Here is a 27,401-nt window from a genome sequence, read left to right on the forward strand (position 1 = left end):
GAGGCTAAGGAGAGAGATTGGAGACTGCTACACATGCATATACTTCAAAAATATGTAGATGTTCCTACGAAAAATGCACAAGATAGCTTAACTATCTGTGAATATCACGAGAAAATAAAGCCAAGTGCACACCTGTAATCCCAGCACTTGAGAAGCTGAGGCAGGAGGATCACAAGTTTGAGGACAGACTTGATTATATAGAAAGTTCTAGGCCATCTTGAATGAGAGACAGAGACAGACAGAGACAGAGACAGAGAGACAGAGATAGAGAAACAGAAAGATTCAGAGAGAACAAATTACCCTTCGAGCATCCTGTGCAAAATCACTGTGCTGTACTCAGTCCTCTAGTGAAACTGTATTAATTTGCACTACACCATCAGGCATAGTTACAGCATGTGTGAGAAGTAGGAATAATATTCGTCAAACTTTGTCTCTTCCTGTGAGTTTTCCTTTGATGAATGAGTAGCACAGCTCTTTAACCTTAGCATGATTTAATATAAAAAGTATTTCAGTGGGTGGGAGAGATGGCTCAGCCCATAGGAGTGCTTACTGCTCTTCCAGAGTTTAGTTTCTAGCACCCACTTTGGGCAGCCCCCACTTATCTGTAAGTCCCGCTCCTTGTAACCAGTGTCCTCTTCTAGCATCTGTGTGTGCACACTTGCACACATGTCACACACACAACCTTTTAAAAAGTATTTGAGCATACACATCTGTACAACCACCAACTAATCAACCTATTTAGTGTATATTTGTATAAATAAATAAACCCACAAATTTGCTCACAAAGGAATTTAGTAGATGGCAGACCTTATTGCAAATTCTGTCTGAAGAATCCCAGAGCTGTAAATGAATACGAACAATCTTCTAACCAAACTTTATTTTCTAGTAAGCAACCAGGCACAGCGAGACTGACAGAGAACTGCCCAGTGTTCTGTGGGCAGCTCGCAAGTCCCTCCAGAATCCAGGCTTCAGACTGCATGTAGACATTAAAGTTTAGGTCAAAATGAGGCCAAAGGAAGGGAAGAGATGAGGAGTAAATTCTCTTTTCCATTCTTTTACTAATTAGCTCCTATGGAAGTCTCAAATCTGAAGGTGACAAGTGGTGGCAGTTTGACCTCTCTAAACGTGAAGTGGCAAAAACCTCTTGGGGTTATAGATTCCTACAGCATCACCCTGTCTCACCAAGGGACCGTCAAGGAATCCAAAACACTACCACCTCGTGCTACTGAAATTCAATTTAAAGACTTAGTCCCTGGACGGTTTTACCAAGTTACCATCCGCTGTGTCTCTGGTGAGCTCTCTGCTGAGAAGTCGGCAATGGGCAGAACAGGTGAGTCAGCCTCTGGAATAGTTTTTGGTGGCCGCAATCATTCTCAGATACAGCTCAGAATCAGGCAGAATAACTGAGAAAGCGACTTCTTTTCCTACCTGAGGGCTTATATGTCCAGGAATGACCATGGAATAGAACTCACGCACAGAATAAAACAGAGGCTTTAATTGCATACATCGGGTCATTTAAGCAAATGTGCTTTGGGCTGCACTCGGATCTTTGGGTTCTCCCTCCCTGTTGCCTGCTTTCTCATGCCCCATCACCTAAGAATCACAAATCCACTGTCACCGATGCCTATAATAAGGCCAACACAGCATCTCGTGATGTTTCCCATAAATAATCTTCTTCATTTATGTTAATGAACATTTATCTTTCTTTATTTGAATAATTACTGTATTATGAACCTTGCACATTGTTAAAGTCATTATGGTGTATTATTGTTTTTAAGTCAAGGTTCTGCAAAGTTCTGCAAGTTCTTGTCCTGTGGGCAAGCCTACTCAGTAGCTTGTTTTTGTATTTCTAAAACTAAAAGTACAATCTTTCACGGGGTCATTTATGTAGTTCAATAAAGGATTATCTGCTGGCTTTTGCTTAATAGATGCTACATTTTAACCAAAGGTGAAACACACACACACACACACACACTCACATACACACACATACACACATACACACATACACATACACACACACTCATGCACACACACATATACACACACAGACACACATACACACACACAACAGACACACACCCATACACACACATACATGCACACACATACACACACATACATACACACACGTACACACATATATACACACACGTACACACATACACACATACACACACATGCACACACACATACATATACACACACATACACACACACATACACACACACACACACACACACATACACACACACACACACACACCAAAAATAGTACCCTTTAAAAATGCCAATGACATTAATAATTTCATATGTCGGGCCCTGTGCAAATACTCTGAACCTATTTCATTTATTTATTGCAAGAAAACTGTAAACGAAGAGCTGTGTTGTTAGCATAGACATTGTGTAGATAAACTCTAGTGATCAAATAACTTATTCATGGCCATCTGGCCAGGAAAGTACTGGAACTTGAGTTTAAAGGAGATGGTTCGATTTGAGTCCAGTCTCAGTGCCGCTAGAGATCGCAAGTAAGAGTGATACAGTCAAAAGGAACCAAAAACAATACTCTCTTCCAGAAGATCAGTAGAAGTTCAGTGGCAATGTCATTGCAGGGGAACCTAGAAAGAGCGAACTTCCTGGAACATAGAATGGGGAAGAAGAAATGTCTATGAGAAATGTCTGTGGTTGGGGAGCAGAGGCTCGGAAGTGGGAGAGTTCAGAGAGGACAGCACTGGAGCACACACTCCCAAACACACAGAAAGGGAAAAGGAATGAGGGGCAGTGGCTACAGAAAAGACACAGACGTAAGCAAAGAACCTGGGTTTTGTTTGGTCATTTTTTTTTGAAGAGACCCCGAGAGTGTTTGCACTCAAAACATGCCCAAAGCCATGTGTGTGGCATTCATTTTTCCTGCTGGAATTAAAAAAAAAAAAAGAGGATGTTTCACAACCACGACATACAGTATCCTTTTTCAAAAGATATCACATTTGTCAGTGTCACCATCAGGAGATACAACGTCAGTATGATCTCTAGGGCTGGCAGACAAGCAGTGGAAAACGGCAGTGGCGACACTACACTGTGAACAGTGTGGCAAGAGACTGCATAACTGTCACGTTATTGAAATGATTTTCACCTGCATTTCTTGAATGTTAAATGTGTTCAAAATTAGAGAGAGAGAGAGAGAGAGAAACTCACCTGATGTACACAGTTATCCGAAAGCAGTAGAAATGTGTTCAATAGCAATCATGTGTGTCCTCTATATATTGTTTCCCATGAAAAGCAAATGAATATTCTTAATTCTTTTCTTTGTTTTCAATACCGTCCACACGTCCTTGTTTAGTTCCAGAAAAAGTGAGCAATCTGGTTTCCTACAACGAGATTTGGATGAAGTCCTTTGCAGTGAACTGGACGCCCCCTGCTGGAGATTGGGATCACTACCGTATCCTGCTCTTCAATGACTCCTTGGTCCTGCTCAACACCACTGTGGGAAAGGAAGAAACACACTTTGCCTTGGAAGGCTTGGAGCTCATACCAGGAAGACAGTATGAGGTAGAAGTCATCGTTGAGAGTGGAAATCTGAGGAATTCCGAGCGCTGCCAAGGCAGGACAGGTAAAACACACGTGATGGGCAGAACTTAATTCATCCCTCGTTTCATAGAGCCACGGATGTTTTATTTCTGTACTCCCTAAAGGTGAGCTATTATAAGGCTAACAGCAACCTAGAAATGTAAGGTGAATGAACAGTCGGGTCCACCCTGTGGTGGTTTGAGAATGCCTAGCCCAGGGAGTGGCACTATTTGGAGGTGTGGTCTTGTTGGAGTAGGTGTGTCATTGTGGGCTTGGGCTTTAAGACCTCATCCCAGCTGCCTGGAAGTCAGTCTTCTAGCAGTCTTCAGATGAAGATGTAGAACTCAGCTCCTCCTGCACCATGCCTGCCTGGATGCTGCCATGCTCCCATCTTGATGATCATGGACTGAACCTCTGAACCTGTAAACCAGCCCCAGTTAAATGTTGTCCTTATAAGAGTTGCCTTGGTCATAGTATCTATTCACAGCAGTAAAACCCTAACTATTACACACCCTATTGGCACAATTCTCTGGAGAACCACCCCCCGCCAGCCTCCAACTTTAATTTTTAGTTATTTCATGCTGAATTCTCTTTCAGATTAGAATACTTTTTTCTTCTGTGCAACTTCGTCTTCTAGCTTACAAACAATTGTTTCTTCCTGATAAGGGTCACGTCCACAATGCTGGAGGGTTCAGAAAGCCGACTCTCAGCCCTGCATAGGTAGCACAGCATTGTTAGTGCTTTGCTCACCTGAGGGCCTGTGGGAAAACCCTTAGCTGTCCCTCAGCCTTCATTTTAAAACTTGAGCAAAGCAATTCAACACTCTTTGGGGACTGACCCAGTGCCCAGCCCCCACATACTGGTACAAGCCACAAGGGCTCACACTGCTTCTTTAAAACTGACATCTTTTGGCTGGAGAAATGGCTCGGTGGTTAAGAGCACTGACTGCTCTTCCTGAGGTCCTGAGTTCAAATCCAGCAACCACATGGTGGCTCACAACTATCTGTAATGGTATCTAATGCCTTCTTCTGGTGTGTCTGGAGACAGCTACAGTGTGTGTGTGTGTGTGTGTGTGTGTGTGTGTGTGTGTGTGTGTGTGTAATCTTTTAAAAATTTATTTTAAAAAAAGGGACATCTTTCAGTTTCTTGGTGACTTTTTCAGGGACACATACCCTTGATGGCCTGGGAGGTTCTGCAGATGTCTTTTGACATGCAGAAAATGCAAAAAATTAGAATCCCTTGATTTGTGTATTTTTTTTCTAGATTTTTCTGGTTCATTAGAGGAGCAAGCCATTTTCACAGGCTACCTAGGGGCCATTTTAGAGCCACACTGGCAGTGAAGGAGCTTGAGGTAGACTCAGTACAAATCATTGTCGTTTCTGTTGTCGTTCTTGCTGTTTTTACATTGATGAAAGATTCAGTGATCTATTACCATGAAACTACAGAAAATCTCAAATCAAATTGTAGTTCTGTACAACTGACTCTTTTATAACATGGCTTCCTGTTGTTTTGTGGGGTCAATATGTTGCTGTTAACATTGTCTTTGAGAAATTATAATGATAACGTCTTTTAAAGAAGAGGAAGACATCAAGATCCCTTTAAGACACAAGCTGCCCCTGCTAAGACTGCAATTATTATCCAGTTGACATAGCAGGGTCCCCCTCAGAAATAAGCAGAGGAGCCCTTGGCCTTTCTCAGGTTCGAGAGCAATAAATACTTCTCACTCCACTCAAATACTCAAGCATAGTCTAGTCTTAGTTTTGTGGGTTGCGGGATTTTTAAAAATTATTTTCAAAACAATGGTCCACAAGACGAGAGGAACTCTCGGGGCTAGATTTGGGCACACCCACCTCCTGCAGAGTCCAGAATGGATAGAAAAGAGTAGCTCTCTGAAGACTACCAATGGTTGTGACTGAATCAGTGACCCCAAGTCTCGACTGATCTATTTCCTCAGTCCCCCTGGCTGTCCTCCAGCTTCGGATCAAACAGGCTAACGAAACCTCACTGGGCATCACGTGGCGGGCCCCTCTCGGCGAATGGGAGAAGTATACCATTTCACTGATGGACAGAGAGCTCTTTGTCATCCACAAGTCGCTCTCCAAAGATGCCAAAGAATACACTTTTACCAACCTGATGCCTGGACGAAATTACAAGGCCACCGTCACTAGCATGAGTGGAGATTTGAAGCAGTCAGCTTCAATCCAAGGAAGAACAGGTAATGGCGTTCACAGATTTTACATTCCCCAATGGTCTAGCCACAGGAATTTGCAGACACCCGTCAGGTGCCTGCCAAGCCTATTGTGTACTCGGCAGGACATTATGAACCCTTCTATTTACTTCCTGTTTTACCAAGTTTCTCCTTCTGCTTAGGTGTATTTTACTCATCAACATACTTTAGAGAGTAACCTTGATGTGCAGTTCTGTCTGCAAAAGAGAATGAAGAGGTGGGACACTATTGAGAACAGGGGTGTGGTAGAAAGTATTATTAATTATTAAAAAAAGCAGGATATTTTATGTTGGCTGTAATTTCTAAAGGGAAGGAGGATACCAACATCAGAAGAGGGGAAATGTTGTCATTCAGTGAGGGATGTGGGATCTATAGCACACTGAGAAAATTGGCTTTAGAAAGGAGAATTGATAATCTAACATCAGAGTCAGTGGGGGGCGGGGCAGCTCATGAGTGCCCATGCCAGCAAGACAGACACTATCTATGCTGAACCCTGCTCTTAGCGTTTCCCAGTGACGTAAGGAGCCACACCTCATCAAAACGGGCATTAGCCACGTATAAGCTCTGGATAGCCCGTATTGTCTTTCCTCCCTTCTTCAACTTTTTAAAATATGTATAAGTGATTGTCTGTGTGTACATGTGTGTACATGCGTGTACTATTATGAGTGTCCCTGGTGCCCATGGTGCCAGAGGAGAATGTGCTGCCCCCGGGACTGGAGTTAGGGACTGGAGTTAGGAAGAGTTTCGAGCCACCATGTGAATCCTAGGAAATAAACCCAGGTCCTCTGCAAAAGCAGCAAGGTTTGAACCGCTGATCTGTCTCTCCGGGCCTTTTATTTCTCCTGTGAATTCTACCTCCCCAAAATACAGTTTTGTGAAGCCATCTTTCAACTCACCGCCTGTTTGTCCTTTTTCCCTGAGTTTCAGAAGCTTCGAGTCAGCGAGTTTCCTTCATCCGGAAGGACGTTCTTTAAATTCTTTATTGAAAAAGTCCTGGGGACAAACTCTCTCCACTTTTGCTTGTCCCCCCACCCCCCCCCCCGGCGTGTCTTTTTGCAGCTCTCAGTTTTGCAAAGCGGTTTCCTATGTTTTTGTCATGTGCTGAGAGATATTTTCTATCAGGACACTGGGAATATTTTTTCTAGCTTCTCTGGCACTTAGTGTCTCTGTTACAGCGCAGGCTTCCAGTGTAATTCTTGCTTTCCTGTGAGAAGCCTGCTCTATGCACCCCTCCCCCTAGTTCTGCTGTCTCACGGGGACAATCTAGGTACAGACAGTCTTTTACCCATTTTTTACCTGCGATTTCTCGGGATGTCTGTTCTTTCAGATTAGTGCCTTTTCTCCATCCTGCAAATTTTCAGCCATTAACTCTCCAATTTTGCCTCTTGACTCTTTCCCATTCCCCACTTGTAACTCAGACACAACTGTGAATATTTGCTTCTGGGTCTGCAAACTGCTCGATTTCTTCAGTTGTTTGTTTCGGTCTCGTCTGTTAAAATCTCTTCTATGTTTCACTTTCAAACAGTCTCTGGTTTGTCTCCCAAGTCTATGTATGTTCTTTTGTTCTTGGTTCAGTGTACACACACACACACACACACACACACACATTCATAAGCACATACACCCATACACCTACTCATACACACACACACACACACACACACACACACACACACACACACACTCACACAAGCTGAGCGAGTTCTATGACTGAGCTATATCCCAAGACCTTCGGACATGTTTTAACTGTACTCTTTTATGACTGAAATCTGAACTCTTCTGAGGTTAAAGGCTATTATCACCTGTTGATTTTTTTATGGTGCCATTCGCTCCTGTTGCTCTATTTCTTTAAATGTTCCTCTTTTTTGCTATAGGCTTATATTCTATGAGAACTCCTTAAGGCTTTGTTTCAAGATGCACATCAGAAAGAATTTTCTTTTGATTCTTCCATGTACCCTGGACGCTGTCAGCTCAGACCTGGCTTAACATAGTCAGTCAGTCTGAGGGTTTTTGAACACCCACATTTGTGGACCCCAGATGTAAGCACACAAAAAGTATCTCAAGGTTAAAAATTCCCAAGAAGGCTTGGGTCTTAGATCAGGGGCAGAGACTTTCCCAGCACAAATAAAGTCTATAGGCACACACACACACACGCACACACACGCACACACACGCGCGCGCACACACACACACACACACTTACACTTTACCTCCTGTCTCCAGGATCCTGCCGCACTGTAAAGTCAAGGCGTGTGCTCATGTCTGTAGCAGCAGTTTGCTTCAGTAATCCAATGGCCTATCACTCATTTACTGGCCTCCGAGAAGTCCTTATGTTCTTGACAATGTATCGCTCCGTTTGCTTTTTATTTTCATCCAATACGTGGGATATGTTTATCGGGGTGATTTTCTCATGGTAATAATCTAGCATGCTGCTGGAAATGAAGGCCCGGGGCATTGGTTCAGAGCTAACGTTCTCAGAGCTCCTTCTGTTCACACTGTTGGGGAATGTACTAAGTATGGTACAGCATTGTTTAACTTTGTAAGGAAATTTCGGTGTCTTTCCTACAGCAATTAAAACACTTCCTTTCTTACACTTTGAGATGGGGCTCTCACTACAGGTGCCCAGGCTAGCCTCAAACCTCTGGGTTCAAGGGATCTTCTGTCTAAGCCACCCCGTTAGGTGACTGGGACTATAGGCATTTGTCACCCTGCCCAGCTAGATAATATTTTTTTTACACTTCTGTAAACAACGTATGAGAGCTCCAGGCAGCACTTGGCACTTACTGCCTGTCTATGTGCCTGTTTATTTTAAAGTTCAGCCATTCCAAGGAGGTGTGTTGTCTCCTGGCTTGAGAACCTTTTCCTATGCCTGCTCACTGTTGCCTCCTTTCGGAAAGTTTGTGGTTGGATATTTTGCTCATTGTTAGTTTTCTTAACAAACAGTATTGTATGCAAATCTGTGTGCTGTGGAAGCGGGTACACTCACCCACGTGAGTGGCAGGGTAGAGTCCAGAGGTTAATGCTAGGATGTCATCCTTCGTCTGTTTCCTGCTCTTTTTAAATTTTAAGATTGTCTGTTGGTTTTCTTTGTGAGTTTGTGGGCACACACACCATGTGAGGGGATCACATGACAACTCCTGGGAGGCAGTGCACTCTCCTTGTACCACTCGAGTCTCTGGGATGAAACACAGTGCGTCTGACCTAGCAGCAGATACATTAACCCTCTGAGCTGCCTCGCCAGCCCACACCTGATTTTTAGGAGACAGGGCATCTCCGTGAATCTGAAACTATGGCTTCAGCAGGACTGGCTGGCCAGAGAACGCCCAGGATCCTCTCCCTCAGCCCCCAGCACTGAGGTTACAGGAGCTCGAGTGCTTGAGTTCCAGGATGACCTCTTGGGTTCTTAGGCTTTGTCTAGCAAGCACATACCCCACTGAGCCATCTCTCCAGCCCAACAAACAAAGGTTTTGAGACTTCTTGACTCTTACACACAATTTAGAAATGCATATTGAAAAGCATGTCTTACGTGTGGCTCCCTGTTTTAAATGATTGAATCACATGTTTTGGTTAGTAGTGGTACCTCAGTTTGACATCTAAGAAGATCTCTCGAGGACCACGCTCTTGGCATCACACTTGAAACCTCTTTGCTTAACAAAGGGCCGTAGAGACTCTTCCCTGGAAGACTTCTAACTTTAGGATTCATATGTGTATATGTGTATACATATAGTCTCATATATATAAGCTTATATATAAAGACGGCTTTGTTTATATATAATATATAATAGACATATTTCTATATATATTTATATTATATATAATATATATTATAAACATAATATATTTCTATTCTAATAAAATACTTCTATGATCTATTATATATACATATATATGAATAGATATATAGATTAGATTAGATGTGTATGTATTCACTAATCTTTTTCTGGACTTCCAATTCTGATCTGTCCACTTACACATCTGCCTGTCTTTTGCCAGTTTTATTCATACTGTCCTGCTTGCTGTAACTTTCTAGTAAACTTGACTGTCTTCCTTGTTTATGTAATTGCTGTGAGGGATGATGTTTTTGTTTCATTTTGCTTTACCTGTTTGACAGTTGTAGTTCCTTTATTTCCCATATAAAAGTTTAATCAGGTGGTTCTACTGATGGTTCTACATATGGTATCACTATTCACATCTTAACCTGAAAGTTAATGAGCTCTATGGAGGGGTCCACTGAAGCTCTGATTATTGTAAGTTTAAGGAAGGATCACACAGAGAATCCAGCGTCAACCTCAGTATCTGTGGTCACTAACAGATGGGTTAGATATGCCAATGGCTGATAGTTAGAAGGTCACAGGCTTGGGGCTGAGAAAGCCCTGGCTCGGATATCTGGCTGGTTATTTGTCAAGCTGTGGTATAAGCTAAAAAGCATATATTCTCTGATCTTTGGATTTCTCATTAGTAAAGGAAATCAACTTCATAGACACTTTTTAAAAATTTTCTTATGTATATGAGCACACTGTCGCTGTCTTCAGACACAGCAGAAGAGGGCATCGGATCCCATTACAGATGGTTGTGAGCCACCATGTGGTTGCTGGGAATTGAACTCAGGACCTCTGGAAGAGCAGTCAGTGCTCTTAACTGTTGAGCCATCTCTCTAGCTTGACACTTTTGAGTAGTAGATAATCTGACCTCTAAAATGTCTCCTGCTCTAACCGAAAGGTAGCAGGCACTCCCTACTTGTTATGATTACCAATACTAGAGTTTATATATTACATAGCACATATTATTATGGGACACTCAGAATCGATAACAATAGCCCTTTGGAGGACTCACTCATAAAGAAATGACCAGCTTGCTGGTCCATAACCTAACCACCAGCTTGAAGGAGTATCCTGTCCCCATCCTGAAACAGCCATTGGTTTGAGAGGGTGGTGCGGTCTTTGTGTTCTTGTGGAATTAGTATGGATGGAATCATATTAAATAAAATGTTCTTTAAAGCATCCGCCTTTACTATGCGAAACTCAAAGCCAAAGCTTGTTTATAAGCTTCACATCTCATTGCAGACCTGAACTGACTTTGACTAACTGAAAGCTGCCGTGTAAGCAGCTGTTTAGAGTGGTTGAACCCTGGAGAGAAGGAGCAAGTGCCTCAAGAAACAGGGTGAAAAGCTCAAGGCAAAACCACACAAAACACGCTGTTGTTGTTGTCGTCGTCGTCGTTACCATTTGCAGCTCTTTAATCTGTCTCCATTTTGACCCCTTATCCTTGCACTGCCTTGACCAAACGTAATGTGTTTTGTCTTCTCTCTACTGCACTTCAGTTCCTGCCCAAGTGACTGACTTGGAGGTCAGCAACCAAGGGATGACCAGTAGTCTGTTCACTAACTGGACAAAGGCGTTAGGAGATGTAGAATTCTACCAAGTTTTACTGATCCATGAAAATGTGGTCGTCAAAAACGAGAGTGTCTCCAGTGACTCCAGCTGGTACAGCTTCCGGGCTCTGAGATCCGGCAGCCTCTACTCCGTGGTGGTGACCACGGTGAGCGGAGGGATTCCTTCCCGGCAGGTGGTGGCGGAAGGAAGAACGGGTAAGAAATGCAGATAGTTGTTTGTGACTTGCAGCATTGATCTCTAACGGATATAAACAAATGATAATTCTAACATCCAAGAGAGGGTTTGCCCAGTCAGTCACAGCTTTCTCAGCCCAGTCTCCCGGGATAGGTTTCCAGCATGCACGTTTAGCCTGTGGCCACTAGAGGGCAGAAAACGCTTTACAAAGAGACAGCAGGGCCTCCCTCTGTGCTTTCTATTAAACTCGCCAGAAATCAAAAACTTGATCACAAGAAAGTCAAAAGTATCACAGAATCTAAGTGCTTCAGAAAAGTCCACGGAATTTCTTTCCTTTACCCTCACATAAAATACCTCTGAAAACACCCCTCACCCAGAATCCCCATAAAGTCTCAATGGTGACGTGTGTAGGTTATGAGGCACCTAAAAGGCCTCCTTGTGTTTTCCTTCATTAGCCTTCTGATGAAAGAGAGTTTATCTTCCCAAAGTCAGTTGGGATCTTGGTACCCCCCTTAACTTCCAATCTAATCAACTCAGCTCTCCCAGAGCCGGGTATTTATTGGGTACAACAGTTAACTCCAACTTTTACTTGTGTTTTCTTCGACGACTTTCTTCCCCCTGATTTGAACCCACAGTCCCGTCCAGCGTGAGTGGGGTGACAGTCAACAATTCTGGCCGGAATGATTACCTCAGCGTCTCCTGGCTGCCAGCACCTGGAGAAGTGCATCACTACGTGGTGACCCTGTCCCACGACAGCAAGGTGGTTCAGTCCCTCATCACTGCCAAATTTGTCAGCGAGTGTTCTTTCAGCTCCCTCACCCCAGGCCGCCTCTACAATGTGACCATAACCACCAAGAGCGGCAATTATGAAAGTCACTCCTTCAGTGAAGAACGGACGGGTAAGGATTATGAGGGTACAGGGTTCCTCAGAGCCCAGGGTGGCCCTGGACGTCAAAGGCTTGCAATGATCCTGGATAAAAGACCGTTAAAGTGACAGAACAGGCCTGGGGACTTTCTATTTTGACTGAAGAGACTCTATACCTGAGTAGATGTTACATTTACAGGAAGATTTCCATAACTTTCATAGTTGGGAATATATATATATACATATATATATATACATATATACATATATATACATATATACATATACATATAATATTTCTGTTTAGAGAGTGCTTTCTGGCTACTGGAATATGGGCTCACACATATTAGCTAATTAATCCTTGCACATTCCTTATGATAGGCGTGATTGTTCCCATTTTACAGATTAGGAAACCAAGTCTGAAGATGGTTGAGTCACGTGCCCAATTTTTGTCCCTGTCGAGCAGCCAGGAAGTTTTAGATCTTGGTCTTAAACTTAGCTCTGTTCCATTCCATACTTCCCAAAATATGTGATGGTCAAGACGACGGTGTGTTCTTTGAACACAAGGTAAAAATGTGACCCTTTATAGTTCCTAGACTAGGGAGCAAAGCTCTTAGCCGATGACTGCCGGGTCTTTGGTGGACTAGAAAGAACTAGATATAGAGAACCACCATTTGCCCATACGTTCGTGCCTTCTTTCTGGGGTTCACATCTGAACTTTCTGCTTAACGCTGATGTCAGTTCTCTGTCAAATCTTTCCCACTAGGCTCTAGGGTCATTCTTGCATATAAAACTGTCCTTTTTCATATAGGACAATGATGTCACCCCGGTAGTGAGCTTAGATGCCGGGGCTGAGCAGGTACTTGGTAGCTCCTGGTAGAAGAAATCATCCAGACTCTAGAAACACAGTAAACCCCTGAAGCTGTGAGGAGTAAAAAAGGGTTGGCAGTTTCTTCTTATGTTTATCTTTAGTATTTTTCAATTATATGTGTCTTCCTGTGGATGTTTGCATGTGAGCGCAGGGGCTTGTGGAGTCTAGAAGAGGGTATCCCATGCCCTGGAGCTGGAGTTATGGATGGTGGTGAGCCAGCCGCTGTGGGTGCTAGGAACGGAACTCAGGTCGTCGGTAAGAGCAGGAAGCATTCTAAACCGCTTAGCCTGCACTGCAGCCCCTGAATCTTTGAGGAGAAACTACACGGCTTTCTGTCGGGTCTCACACCCGGACCTGTGCCCTCTCTTCCCAATTAAGAAACCTGCTTATGATGCTCCAGAATAGTGGCATTGAAATGGGCTTTCCATCTTCTGATTTGGAGGCTGATGAAAATCCCAGAAACAAAGTGTGGCTTTCCCAAGGTCGCACGTCCGAACTGTGCCAGAGTCCAGGCATTGTGTCACACCACACTTACATGCACTGATCGGGAACAGAGATATCTATCTGTCAATTAACCTAAGGTTTAATTACACTGACAATTACAGTCATGACTTAGATCAGAAATGCCGATTCTCACTTCCAGAGTGATCGCATGTCAGAGCACCATGCTGATCAACTCTGGGTTTAAAACTGACTAGAACTTAAGGCTATGTCTCCTAACTGCTAAGCTACAACTTCCCACCCACCACCTCATTAGCATTTCCTGTCCACATGACTCTAATATGGCAGGGCCTTTTGCTAAGATTTCCCCAAATGCGAGAAAAGCTATTTTCTGCTCAAAGCAGCATCATGACTCTTTCCCCAGCGTGAACTCGGATTTGGTACTTGACTGACAGAGGCCAAAGGCTCTAACCGAGGACCCCTGACTGAGCTGTTGTCCTGCTGATTTGGGCCGAGTGTCTCAAGGTTCCTTAACTTTGCTAACGCTCTCCTCCATTTGGGTGAGCAGACCAACGTTTCTAATCCTGTGTCACGTCCGCCTGCCGTGCATTAAAGCGGTTCTCACAAATGACTTCCAGCTCCACCTGGAGAGCCCCTTATTGATTTAGCCTCACGCCTGGCTACTTCTTCCTGCAGTAATTGCTCTGCCTTCAGTAAATTGCTTAGATCACTGACCATTCGTGGTCTGCACGCACGGTGCCATTTTAGGATTTCCCATCTCTGCGGTGGCTAAATGCTAACAGAGCTGTAATTGGTTTCAGGTAAAGACCTGGTTCCAGACCTGTGATGTACCACATTCTAATGTAAACCTGGTCCGTGAATGTAATCCAACAAGAGATATTAATATTACAGCCTGTGTAAAAGCCTCCTGGGAAAATAAAGTCTAGGTGCCAAAATGGCTGTTTTGATTTGGGAGAAAGTAGAAGAAAAGGACACGGGCTTGGCATATGCCAGAGCAGACATCCTGTGACGTAAACCAAACTCCTACAGGCCTAGAGGTGTTCAAAGGAGCTAAAAAAGACAGCTAATTGGAGCCGGAGCTTAGTGCTCTGGATCAAGTATGGAGCTCCCTGCAATGCGTCTTCCTGTGGGTATCCATGGCTGGTCCTCGTCAGCTAGAAACAGACTCTGTAACCAGGGAGAGAGCTCAGTCAATACAATGGCCGACACACAAGCATGGGGGCCTAAGTGTGGATCCCCAGCACCCAGATAGAAGCCTGGCATGATGACTCACATCTGTACCAGTAGCACATTGGGTCTGGGCTGGGAAAGACAGAGACAAGCAGCTAAGAGATCATTGGCCAGACAGCCCATCAGCACCAACGAGATCTAGGTTTGGTTAGAAAACTGAACCTCTCCCAGAAACTAAGGGGAAGACCAATCAAGGAAGATGTCAGTCTCAGACTGTTTACATGTGTGTGTGTGCACACACATGCACATACACATACACACACACTCACACTCATACACATGCCACATACACACACTCACATATATATACACTTACACACCACACATACACACTCCATATGCCGTTAATATGTATATACACTCCACACACACAAGAGAGAGAAAACTTGTAATTTATTATTGAATCAAAATTCAGCCTTAAATTGAAAACTAGACCATCCTTAATATCAGAACTGCTTCATTTTGCAGTGTTCCTGGTCAAATCCATTTTCTTGCTCCTGGGGAAGGAAAAAACGTCAGCCCAGGGAGTCATTCGTTTATATATCTACTAGAAGGAGCCTCAGGTTTACAAAATAGCGTTAGTCATAATTTTTGCTTCAAAAAAGCATGCATCAATTGACACTTTGATTTTTCTAGGCATCTAGCTAGTAATTTTTACAAATTTAAAATGGCATGAGAAACTGCCTAAAATAAAAGCTAACTAGGACTTTGACAATGATCCGTATCCAGTCACATGGTGCCTGGCTGACTAATCCATCCCACGATAGCCAACTTCTCTACTCATCAGACTCTTCTCTTCCTTGCATTGCCTGACTTATGTGCAGTCCGGCCATAATAGGGTTTTAATTTTTCAGTTGTTTTAACACAAGAAGTCATTTTATGCTTGTAAGAAGTAGGTAATCTTTCAGGGGCTTGAATTTTCACAGTTATCACTATGTTGCTTAGATCCACTCGCAGTTCATATTTTGATACTAAAAGCAAGATCCCCAAATGTTTGTGTTTTGAGTTAATAAGAAATTAATAGTGAGAAGTGTGTCTGTAATATCTCATTGTGTATGCACAACAGTTCATTACCTGACCTCTGTAGAAGGACATGATAGACACTTTCTCATAGCTGCCTGTGTCTGTTTTATGTTTTGCCAAAGAAATGCAAAATATCATTGCATTGGGGTCTGAATTTAAGATTCTTTCATGACTAGTAACTCATACATGTTTATATGCACTCATACATGTTTATATATGCACTCATACATGTTTACATATGTACGCATACATTTTTATGTACATACTCATACATGTTTATATATTTACACATACATATTTATATATTTACTCATACATGTTTATATATGCACTCATACATGTTTACATATGTACGCATACATTTTTATGTACATATTCATACATGTTTATATATTCACACATACATATTTATATGTTTACTCATGCATGTTTATATATGCACTCATTCATGTTTACATATGTGCTCATACATGTTTATATCTGTACTCATACATTTGTATACATGTTTACCTTTTTCCTTTTATTGTACTTTTCTTGATAACTTGAGTAAGCAAAGTGTGCTGTGGTCATTAATATCAGCACCGTCTTTCCTATTAGGTGCTAGTCATTATGGTTAATGTTCCGTCATATAAGATACATCTGTTTGTCGTTTGTTAGATTAGAATACGGGTTTGTTGGGGTTTTTTCTCGAAAGATCATTTTAAGTAACATAACCATCTTTCTCCTCCTGGTGTGGAGGTCTGAGGTTTATCTTTTAAAGGCATATGATAAAAAGTAGTGTCTTCATTTTATCGTCTCAGGCATCTGTGAACAACTGCTCTCCCCGAGTCACGGAAGCTTTACTTGCTCTCTTTTCAGTGCCTGACAAAGTCCAGGGAATCAGTGTTAGCAACTCTGCCAGAAGTGACTACTTAAAGGTGTCCTGGGTCCATGCCACTGGAGACTTTGACCACTATGAGGTCACCATCAAAAACAGAGACAGCTTCATTCAAACCAAAAGCATCCCCAAGTCAGAAAATGAGTGTGTGTTTGCTCGGCTCGTCCCCGGACGCCTGTACAGCATCACCGTCACTACAAAGAGTGGACAATACGAAGCCAGTGAACAAGGGACGGGGAGAACAAGTAAGTGGGGGTGGGTGGAGCATCTTCACGTAAACCCTGGGTTTTCTCTGTTTCCTGATTAGCCACTTATAGTCCCAGTAACTCTCACCTGCGGCTTGCCTCGTTCATGACAGACAATTACAGGACGTTTATTGGTAGCTAAAAGCAAGTACAGTGAGGGAGGGAGGAAAACAAGCACTTCATTTTTCTTCTCTGTCTTCTTGCATCGATGCAACAAAGTTCTAGACATCTTGTTTTATCTTCTGACTGAGATCGTAACTCATTTTATAATTATATTCTCCGAAACATGTAACATGTAAGATTTATGCCAGGGAAAAACAATCACAATTTAAGTAGTTGCTTTCGATTTTTCTTGCTTAATTATGCATGAAGTAACTTGAGGTTTTGCAGGGGGAGGGATGTGTTTGGCAGTTCCTTGAGTGTGATTTATAGATTGTGTAGGTAAACTCGATCAGGCCCGGTCCTGAAATACCTTCTCCTTCCTCTCTCCAGTCCCGGAGCCTGTGAAGAACCTCACACTTCTCAACAGGAGTACGGAGGATCTCCACGTGACTTGGTCAAGAGCCAATGGGGATGTGGACCAGTACGAGGTCCAGCTGCTCTTCAATGACATGAAAGTCTTCCCTCCTATTTACCTGGTGAACACAGCAACTGAGTATCAGTTCAGTGCACTCACACCGGGGCGCCATTACAAAATCCTCGTCCTGACCATCAGCGGCGACGTCCAGCAGCCAGCCTTCATTGAAGGCCTCACGGGTAAATGGAAGTACTTTCTTGAGCCCGGGTGGACAGACGCAGTGTTGCGCTTAAGATGTTTGATAGTGCAAGTGTTTAGATTAAGACTTGGACAAATGAGAGACGGCAAGAAGCAGAAAGTTTATCCTGGTCGTGATAATGGCATTGCCAAGAACTATCAGTAAAAGTACGTTAATAAAAGTACACCGAGGTGGCAAGGGACCTTTCAAGGAATAACAGTGAGTGGACACGCCTAGCTGGGGCTTCTGGGGCACAGGGACTATGTTAAATATTTGATACATACCTCTCCTCATGGGTAGTCCGTCCTTTGGGATTCTTTAAGGAGTTGTGCAATTATTTAATTATGCAGGTTGACAGCTTCTTGGGGACATCCCTACAGCAGAGCATCTCTGCCCAGTCTACCCAATCCTACGACTTATTTTTATTATCACCACCGGCATCCTTTTTTTCTTATGGAGAAATATATGGAGGTTAAATAGTTTCCCTGTTATCACATAGCAAGAAGTAAGAAAACCAGGGCCTGGATAGAAGCGGTCTAACCAGCTCTCAGTAAATAGCTACTGGTTTCATTTCTCTTTGTTCGCCCTGAACTTTCTCCCCTTAACGTCTGCTTGGGTGGAAGAGTTAGGGGAAAACAGGCAATCTTTTCTCACGTGCAATCTTTCAGTAAGTGATACCACGTTAAAAAGCATGGCCTAGGAGTCACTACGGATGGAACCCAAGGTCTTTCTTACATGATTGGCAAGTACTCCAGCACCAAGCCACACCCACCGCCGACCTCGGGAACCTTGAGTATCCCCACGGTTCATTTCTTAAGTGATGGTTTTAAGTTTCTTTTCTCTTTCAGTTCCCAGCACGGTCAAAAATATTCACATTTCGGCCAACGGAGCCACAGATAGGCTGACGGTAACCTGGAGCCCTGGTGGTGGAGATGTTGACTCGTACGTGGTGTCTGCGTTCAGGCAGGATGAGAAGGTTGAGTCTCACACTCTCCCCAAGCACGGCTCGGAACACACTTTCCACAGGCTAGAGGCCGGCGCCACCTACAGGATTGCCATCGTTTCTGTCAGTGGATCCCTGAGAAACCAGATAGATGTGCTTGGGCAGACAGGTGAGCACACTGATGAACACCCAGAGTGTTCCACAGTTCTCTGCAGTGGGACCGCGAGTGGGGCTTAGCTAACTGGTGAGAACCTAATTTTAAACTACCTAGGTATGTGCGTTTCATGAGTTTCAAGAGCGTTTCTCATCTTTGCTTTGTGTGTTTGTCTTAGTAGAGATTTTTTTTTTAAATAATTGCAATTGGGAAAAATGTATACTTGCTAAGAGGGCATTTCAAATTGTATTTATAGACAGAAGTCTTCCTAACTATGCACATTTCAAAATTTCATTTCCTTCAAAATTATCTTTAGGGGAGGAAAGTGTAGTTGTGCACTATGATTTTTAGAGATTTTTTTTTCCTCAGTTGGGTGCTTTGTCCTAAGTGGCCGAGCCTGAGTTTTCTTACTTCTCCTTTTCTTTGAAGTTCCAGCGTCTGTCCATGGGGTCGTTGCAGACAATGCGTACAGCAGTAACTCCTTAACAGTGAGCTGGCAGAAAGCCCTTGGTATGGCAGAGAGATATGATATCCTGCTTCTAAGTGAGAATGGAGTTCTTCTGAGCAACACATCAGAGCCAGCGACCGTAAAACAGCACAAGTTTGAAGATCTAACGCCAGGCAAGAAATACAAGATGCAGATCCTAACAGTCAGCGGAGGCCTCTTTAGTAAGGAAGTGGAGACTGAAGGCCGAACAGGTAAGTAAAACAACTTCCTCAGACCAGCTGTGTCCTTCGCCCTCCATGCTGTAGACGCAATAGAGTGAGAGAGAGGCCATGCTAGGAGAAGATGCATAGCTCTTGACACAGTAGTCACATTCACCCTGACTTCACACTGCCACGTGGGTCAGGCAGCCCACAGAGGCTTTAGCCCACAGTACTCCATTCTGATTTGTCATCAAAATCGGCACAAATAGTTGACTACGGCTGAAGCTGACTTTGCTACAGACTTGACCATTTGAAACGGTGCAAATGTGTTAGCATATAATCCTCAAAGTTAGAAACTGGAGCTAAAATAAGATGCCAAGTTGCCACCTGACAACACATTTAATGTGTTTTATAACATAGGTAAACATATTTTCTAGGTTCCTCAGGGAGAAATCCATCCCTTGTCTTTCTCACATCCCTTGACTCATAGAAGTGGTCCAGTAATGATGCCATCTCAACCTCTATATTTGTTTCTCTGATCTTCTGCTCTCTCCAACTTTTGAGGACTCTTGTGCCAGGACTTCAAGTGAGCCCCAACACAGCAGTTACCACTTGCCTTGCCCCTCGGCCATACAAGGGCTACCTCAACCTAATGGGGAGCCAGTGCTGAAGTTTTCTGCCTTTATAGTTTTCTGTTGTTTCCTCATCAATGACCAGTCATCTGTGACCCCCCCCCCTAAAACCATCCAGGAAGAACTAAAATCAGTTCTTCTCAAACTATTCCAAAAGTCTGAAGCAGAGAGAATTCACCCAAGATCATTTTACAAGGGCAGCACTACTCTGATATCACAGCCAGATAAGGATATAATAAGAAGAGTGGATTATGGGGGTTGGAGATTTAGCTCAGTGGTAGAGAGCTTGCCTGGCAAGCGCAAGGCCCTGGGTTCGGTCCCCAGCTCCAGAAAAAAAAAAAAAAAAGAAGAAGAGTGGATTATGGACTAAAATCCCTAATGAGTAAATATGTGGAACTTCTTACCAGAACACTAGCAATTCTAACTGAACAGTATGCACACAAGAAGATTTACCCCTTGGATACTAGGATAGTTCAATATATGTAAATCTGTGTGTAGTGTCTCCAGAACATAAAACAAGCATCCAGGACCATTCAAACATCTTCATGAGTTTTTAAAAAAGTGAGTAAATTGGATCTAGAAGAAGCATAATGCAAGCCACATATAAGGAACATGTGACCAACATCATACTGAATGAGAGGAAAGCAGAGAGCTTTCCACTGAGATCTAGAGCAGTGGTTCTCCATCTTCCTAAAGCTCTTGCTAACCAGGAGCCCATAATGTAGACCAGAATAGCTTCAAACCATGGGTAGTAATCCTCTTACCACAGTCTCCTGAGAGCCGAGATTTCAAGCATGCACCACCATGCACAGCAAAGAGTTCTCGTTGAATTCATATGGCCAATAACCTTATGGTAGAAAAAGATGCTTGGCTTTAATAGCCATCGGGAAAAAATGCTGGTCTAAACAGCAACGCAAAACCACACTCCGTGCCGTCTTTAGAATGATTTGGGTTTTCCCTGTTGTTTTTCTTTCTCACACCCTTCAATCCAGTTTCTACTGCCATTAGCTTTTCCCTGTCTGTCCATCTGCTCTTCCTCCCTCTGCAGTTTAATAATCATACGTGAGGTGGCAGTTAGCACTCAGAGGTGGCCTTTTGATCTCTAATTTAATTGGCATCAGAAAAAAAAATACTTGTTTGCACACATCAAGCCATGTCTTAGATCTTGACTACCTAGAATTATGTAAAAAAAAAAAAATGTCCCATCTGGGAGTAAAAACAAGCACACAGTAACCCTCACACGAAAGCCAACCACTCCAACCTCCCCTGAAGAACTATCTAATCATACATCTGTCTTGGATCTATTATCTAAAAAGTATTTATGATGATAATTTCCCATAGTCCTTTCTTGTTCTTTTGTGGGCCATTTTTAAACTACACATTTCAGCATCAGTAATTTACAAACATCTTTACTTTACTTTACTTTTCTTTACTTTAGAGGATCTGCGTTTCTGTGGGTTGTTGCAGGCAGGGAGTAAGATTTATTGATGGGTGTTCAATGACAAAAGGACCTCACAGCAGAAACCCTCACAAGTAATGGGCATAACACTCATCCTGAACACAATGTATGGGCTTGTACTTGACCCCACAGCTACCAGGGATGAAGGACTTCTTAGCCACTATACATATCTTCAGAGTCACAGACCTTAAATTTAATGAAACTCCACTTCATTGGAACATAGTTCTGCTGCTAGCCGTGAAATTTGTGAGCGTGGCTCTCTGTTCTCAATCACGTGCTCCTTGTTCTGCAGATAGAACACAGAGACCAGAATTTGGCCATTCTAAGGCAGGAGTTCCCAACCTTCCTAATACTTTGGCCCTTTAATACAATTCCTCATGTTGTGATGTCCCTGACCATAAAATTGTTTTTGTTGCTATTTCATAACTGTAATTTTGCTACTGTGGTGACTGGTAATGTAAACATTTCATATTTAGGATATCTGATCTGTGACCCCTGCGGGGGTCACAACCCACAAGCTGAGAGCCACTGCTCTTAGTCTCCACAAAAGCACATAAATAAATATCTGTCTGGGCCACAGGCAGACCTGAAAATATAGGAGCCAAAAACATCAGCTGGCAAGGGCTGTCACCGAGGTCTTACAGGGAAATCCATACCAGGAGGCTACTGTTTGCATCTATTGGAAGCCAACGTATCTTTAAAGGCGGGGATGATGTGTTTGGGGTTGAATGTGTTCACCGAGGTGTTGATCCTGGGATGTGTCAGGGACACGGCAAAATGCTGACCCATTCTCTTACTCCTTGACTCTTTCAAGTCCCAGCAGCTGTCACCAATCTGAGGATCACAGAGAACTCCAGTAGACACCTGTCCTTCAGCTGGACTGCCTCGGAGGGTGAACTCAGCTGGTACAACATCTTCTTATACAACCCAGACAAAACTCTTCAGGAACGAGCTCAAGTGGACCCGCTAGTTCAGAGCTTCTCTTTCCAGAACTTGCTACAAGGCCGAATGTACAAGATGGTGATTGTTACTCACAGTGGAGAGCTGTCCAACGAGTCCTTTATATTCGGCAGAACAGGTAAGGCCCAGGCCCAAACAGTAATGGATTGCAAGGGAGGTGTCACAGCATCCACCAACTCAGCCTTGACTGCTCGTCCTTCCCAATTCTGTCCAGAGTGTGACCTTGAAACTTTGACCTTAACCTAGACTAGGTATGAGTTGCATCTACTTTTTTCTAGTAGCTTCTGTTCCTTTGGCTCTATTTAGTTATCTGGTGGGGTTCATGAAAACTTAACCCAATCCCTCTACTTGCCAGCAAATTATTCAAAATAGGGTAGTGGACCATCATGGCTCTAGTAAAAGTGTGCCCAGCAACTTCTACAGGGAATAGACTGAGGTCAGGGCAGGTCCACAGAAGGTCAACTACAAATCTACAAATCACACACACGCACACACACACACACACACACACACACACACACACAAGTGCATGTTTGCATGCTCACACTGACGCTGTGTGTTGGAAACAGCTCTAGCTAAAATGAATAAGAGTTCCAGGAAAATGGGATATAAAAATCTCTCCAGGCTGCAAATAAGTTGAATTTTTCCAACTTCGTCATTTGACAATTGCTTTTCAGTGCATCAAGGTGCCAGGCACATGACTCCTGGAAAATGGAAATGACCAAGAAAGCTCCTGACTTTAGAAAGACCCATGACAGAGGAGGGGAGAGGGTGGATGTCATAGGGTTTCCATTGCTGAGGAAAGACACCATGACCAATGCAAGTCTTATAAATCCGTTGGTGAGAACAGACACCATGACTAAGACAACATTAATAAGTTTCTGACATTTAATTGGGGCTGGCATACAGGTTCAGAGGTTCAGTCCATTATAATCATGGCAGGAAGTATGGCAGCCTCCAGGCAGCCATGATGCTGGAGAAGGAGCTGGGAGTTCTGGCATCTTGATCAGAAGTCAGCTGGGGGAAGGTTGATTCTTCTGCACTGGGAGGGGCTTCAAAGCCCACCCCCACAGTGACACACACTTCCTCCAACAAGGCCACACCTCTTAACAGTACCACTGCCTGTGGACTAAGCATATTCAAACCACCAGAGTTGGGCGAGAAGATGTTAAAGGGAGATGACACTGACACAACTTAAATTCCACAAAGTGAGCATGTCCAGATCATGACTTAGCAGAAGAGGATAGTCCTTTAGACAGAGGACATTTCAGCTGAAGCCAGAAGGGGAGAGGAGTGTTAAGAAATTACACTAAGGGGTTGGGGATTTAGCTCAGTGGTAGAGTGTTTGCCTAGCAAGTGCAAGGCCCTGGGTTCGGTCCCCAGCTCCGAAAAAAAGAAAAGAAAAAAAAAAAAAAAAGAAATTACACTAAGGACATTCGATGGAAAGTGTCTACTTGCCCACCAAAAGAACAGAAAAAGCCATGACAAGCTCTGACCATAAATAGCATTGCCAAGATCTTACGACTGTTATCACCACACTTGGTTAGGAAAACATTAAACATTAATAAACAGAAAATGAAAGATATGTGTATGCATACTGGTGCATGCCTTCAACCCCAACACTCAGAAGGCTGCAGAGAGAGCAGGATGAGTTTAGGGATTTGAGCTACATAGAAAGATTCCACATTAGGGGGCAGGAGGATGGGGAGTTCCCAACAAATCCTCATTATCCAAAGAATACCAGCTTAAATAAATAGCTATGGAACAGGTAGTGTTGTGATTGATTTATATCATAGTAGAAAGGACTCTGAATGCATCTTTTCCTAAATTGAAGTTGTGTCCATACAGACTTTGATAAGAAAGAAAATGGTATAACTGAGGCCCTAAAGGTAAAGAGGGCAGGAGAAGACTTAGGGTGGCTACGGGGCTGTGGCTGTCAGAGAGGTCAGTCAGGCTAGGAGAAGCTGAAACCCTTTTCTGAGTGTTGTAGTAGCTACCTGGCACACTGCTGGCCGGCATTAACAGTTGCTGAGTATTCCATCATGGAGAACTGCCACCTGCTGCCTCATTCTAGTACCCATTACTGCCCCCATGAGCCCAACACCAGCAGTCCAAACCATCAACAAGAACTGAGACCACATGCATGCAACCAAACTGTGCGCCCAGAACAGCTCAGATTCTCACCACAGTGGGTCACACGGGTGTGTTCCTGTCTTGTTCTCAGTGTGAGTGTCTCTCCCCTCCAGTCCCAGCCGCCGTGAACCATCTCAAAGGATCCAATCGAAACATGACAGACAGCCTTTGGTTCAGCTGGAGCCCGGCCTCCGGGGACTTTGACTTCTATGAGCTGATTCTCTACAATCCTAACGGCACAAAGAAGGAGAACTGGAGAGAGAAGGATGTGACAGAGTGGCGTTTCCAAGGTCTCATTCCTGGAAGGAAATACACCCTGTATGTGGTGACTCACAGTGGGGACCTCAGCAATAAAGTCACAGGGGAGGGCAGAACAGGTAAGAAGGCCAGTTGATAATGATAATATGGTTTGGGGGTAAAGCACTTGATGCTCAAGCATAAGGAGAGAAGTTTAAGTCCCCAGGACCCAAATAAAGTAGATCATGGAAGCATGTAATGCTAGTAGGCTCCTAAGGCATGATGGGAGTTGGGGACTTGGGAAGCTTGGGAGCCAGCCAGACTGGCACACACAGGGGCGAACAACAAAGAGGCTTTGACTCAATCAAGGAAGAATGCAAAGACCAACACCCAAGGTTGTCCTCTGACCTTCACACATGCACTCTCTCTCTCCCTTCTTCCCTCCCTCCCTCCCTTCTTCTCCCTTTCTTTCTGCCTCTTTATCTCTCTACATTCACACACACACACACACACACACACACACACACACACACACGGTGCATATGCCCGCATATAATGCACACATACAATGATAAGATAAACCAAGATCTGCTTTGTGTTAGAAACACTAGGTTTTTAATTTGTGTGCTGTCACTCGCCTACATGAAGCAAGGCGCACCATGGTGAATCTCAGCCTCCGTTCTCGTATCGGAAAAAGTGAGGATAACGACACACTCCTTCCCTGAGTCCTTCTCTGACTAGTCTCTCCCGAACGCTGTTACACCTTGGGTGCACACAGATATATCTGTATCACACCTTGGCACCAGTCTACAAGATTATCTAGAACTGGACAGAATTGTCTCTGAACCACAGCCCTACTGCTTCCAAATATGGTGGAATATTTCGCTATACACATAACCCATTCAGGGCATATTCATGCCCAGTAGCACCCTGGTTTAAAAAAACAAAAAACAAAAAACTATGAGATGTTAGAGTGCCTTATTCATGGTAGTTACTATGAAACAAAGTATCCACATCTACTTTATCATGTTACCTCTCCATACATTAAAGTGGCTCTGATGTCACTCTGTGTTCTGACTCTATGTTATGTCACAAATCTGATTGTGTGATTTTTTTTTTCCATTTTACGTATAGCCCCAAGTCCTCCCAGTCTTTTGTCATTCGCCGACGTTGCCAACACCTCCTTGGCCATCACCTGGAAGGGACCCCCGGACTGGACAGACTACAATGACTTTGAGCTGCAGTGGCTCCCTGGAGATGCGCTTACTGTCTTCAACCCCTACAGCAGCAAAAAATCAGAAGGACGAATTGTGAATGGGCTTCGCCCAGGGAGGTCCTATCAGTTCAGTGTCAAGACCGTGAGCGGGGATTCCTGGAAAACCTACAGCAAACCAATTTCTGGGTCTGTGAGGACAAGTACGGCTTGTTTCTCTTATCTTGGGTTTCAGACAGGATAAGAGGACCATAGTATACCAACGGGGGTTGGGTTGAATCTGTGATTTAACTTAAGGTGGCTGGACTTGGATTCAGGTACACATTTCCCTTGGTTCTTTTCATTCATTCAGCTAACAATACTCAGCAAAAAAAAAAAAAAGTGATCTCTGTCCTCCTAGGGCTTGGGTGGAAGGTAGTATTGTTGACAGTTGTATTTTGGGTGTGAAGGGAAGTGAATGTCACTGAATTCATGTTAGAGGCATATGACCCAAAACAAGGAGGCTTCTTGAAAGAAGTAGCATGTAAATTGAAACCTAGAGAGAGGCTGAATTCACCAGGTAGAGGTGGAACAAGAAATAGAGAATATGGGGGTTGGGGATTTAGCTCAGTGGTAGAGCACTTGCCTAGCAAGCACAAGGCCCTGGGTTCGGTCCCCAGCTCCGAAAAAAAGAAAAGAAAAAAAAAAGAAATAGAGAATATGTAGAGAAAATAAAACATGGAAAGACCACAGAACTGTGGCAATGGAAGAGCAGAAGGAACTTTAACTGGGCAGAGCTTGGTGTCAAGAGAGCATAGTCCAAACGGCCTATTTGCTGGGCTATCACTGTGGGACCTCACTCAAAGTCAGGCTGCCCCATAGCCACAGAGGCATCACAGGCAGAGTGGAAAATTACTCCAAGTAGACAGCAGAGAATACAAGGATAGTTTCTGTCTAGGTTTCTTGGAGAAAGGCGATGGGAGTTAGCACGCAGAGGAGGATCACAAGTCACTACAGTCATTTCATCTTGAGCAGAGTTCACATGTGTTGAGTAATGACTCTGCCAACCAGTGTTCCACCATTCCATCATTACAATAACTCTTCAATAGCTAGAGAGATTCTTGATTCCCTCATGCGCAGGTGGGTTGTAGAGGTGGAAAGTCATTTATACAAAAGTGTTGGTGAAGTCAGGCTGGAGGCTTACCTTGCCTTCTGTCCGGCTGGTTCTGGTGTCCTCACATGCGCTTGCTTTTCAAAGCATGCTGTCGATTTTCTGAAGGCATAGTACTTTCACTTTCAGTAAGGCTTTTTTATTGTTGCGTTGTTTTGGGTTGACAGTGTTGAAGAGCGAACA

General features: G+C 43.6%; 1 protein-coding gene and 1 long non-coding RNA gene across 4 annotated transcripts in view; one reads left to right on the forward strand and one right to left on the reverse strand.

Moving 5' to 3' along the window:
* Positions 1 to 27,401, forward strand: part of Ptprb (protein tyrosine phosphatase, receptor type, B) — a 104,522-nt gene that overhangs the window by 37,613 nt on the left and 39,508 nt on the right. For both annotated transcript variants that reach the window (NM_001429500.1, NM_001372134.2), the window contains 12 exon segments: positions 1,067 to 1,330; positions 3,341 to 3,610; positions 5,522 to 5,782; positions 11,115 to 11,381; positions 11,997 to 12,260; positions 16,671 to 16,934; positions 17,427 to 17,690; positions 18,538 to 18,801; positions 19,216 to 19,485; positions 22,340 to 22,603; positions 24,732 to 24,995; positions 25,990 to 26,271. In NM_001429500.1, the coding sequence (NP_001416429.1) occupies positions 1,067 to 1,330; positions 3,341 to 3,610; positions 5,522 to 5,782; positions 11,115 to 11,381; positions 11,997 to 12,260; positions 16,671 to 16,934; positions 17,427 to 17,690; positions 18,538 to 18,801; positions 19,216 to 19,485; positions 22,340 to 22,603; positions 24,732 to 24,995; positions 25,990 to 26,271 (3,198 nt within the window).
* Positions 2,327 to 7,410, reverse strand: LOC148004685 (uncharacterized). Of its 2 annotated transcripts, none has more exons than XR_015624672.1 (3): positions 6,691 to 7,335; positions 3,196 to 3,987; positions 2,327 to 2,636 (listed from the first exon to the last, which is right to left on the reverse strand). It is a non-coding gene; the product is annotated as an uncharacterized LOC148004685 (long non-coding RNA). The 2 variants fall into 2 exon arrangements; XR_015624673.1 differs by having other exon boundaries at positions 2,333 to 2,636; positions 7,091 to 7,410.

This window comes from Rattus norvegicus, chromosome 7, assembly GCF_021556685.1.
Source record: "Rattus norvegicus strain SHRSP/BbbUtx chromosome 7, alternate assembly SHRSP_T2T, whole genome shotgun sequence".
Taxonomy (NCBI): Eukaryota; Metazoa; Chordata; class Mammalia; order Rodentia; family Muridae; genus Rattus; species Rattus norvegicus.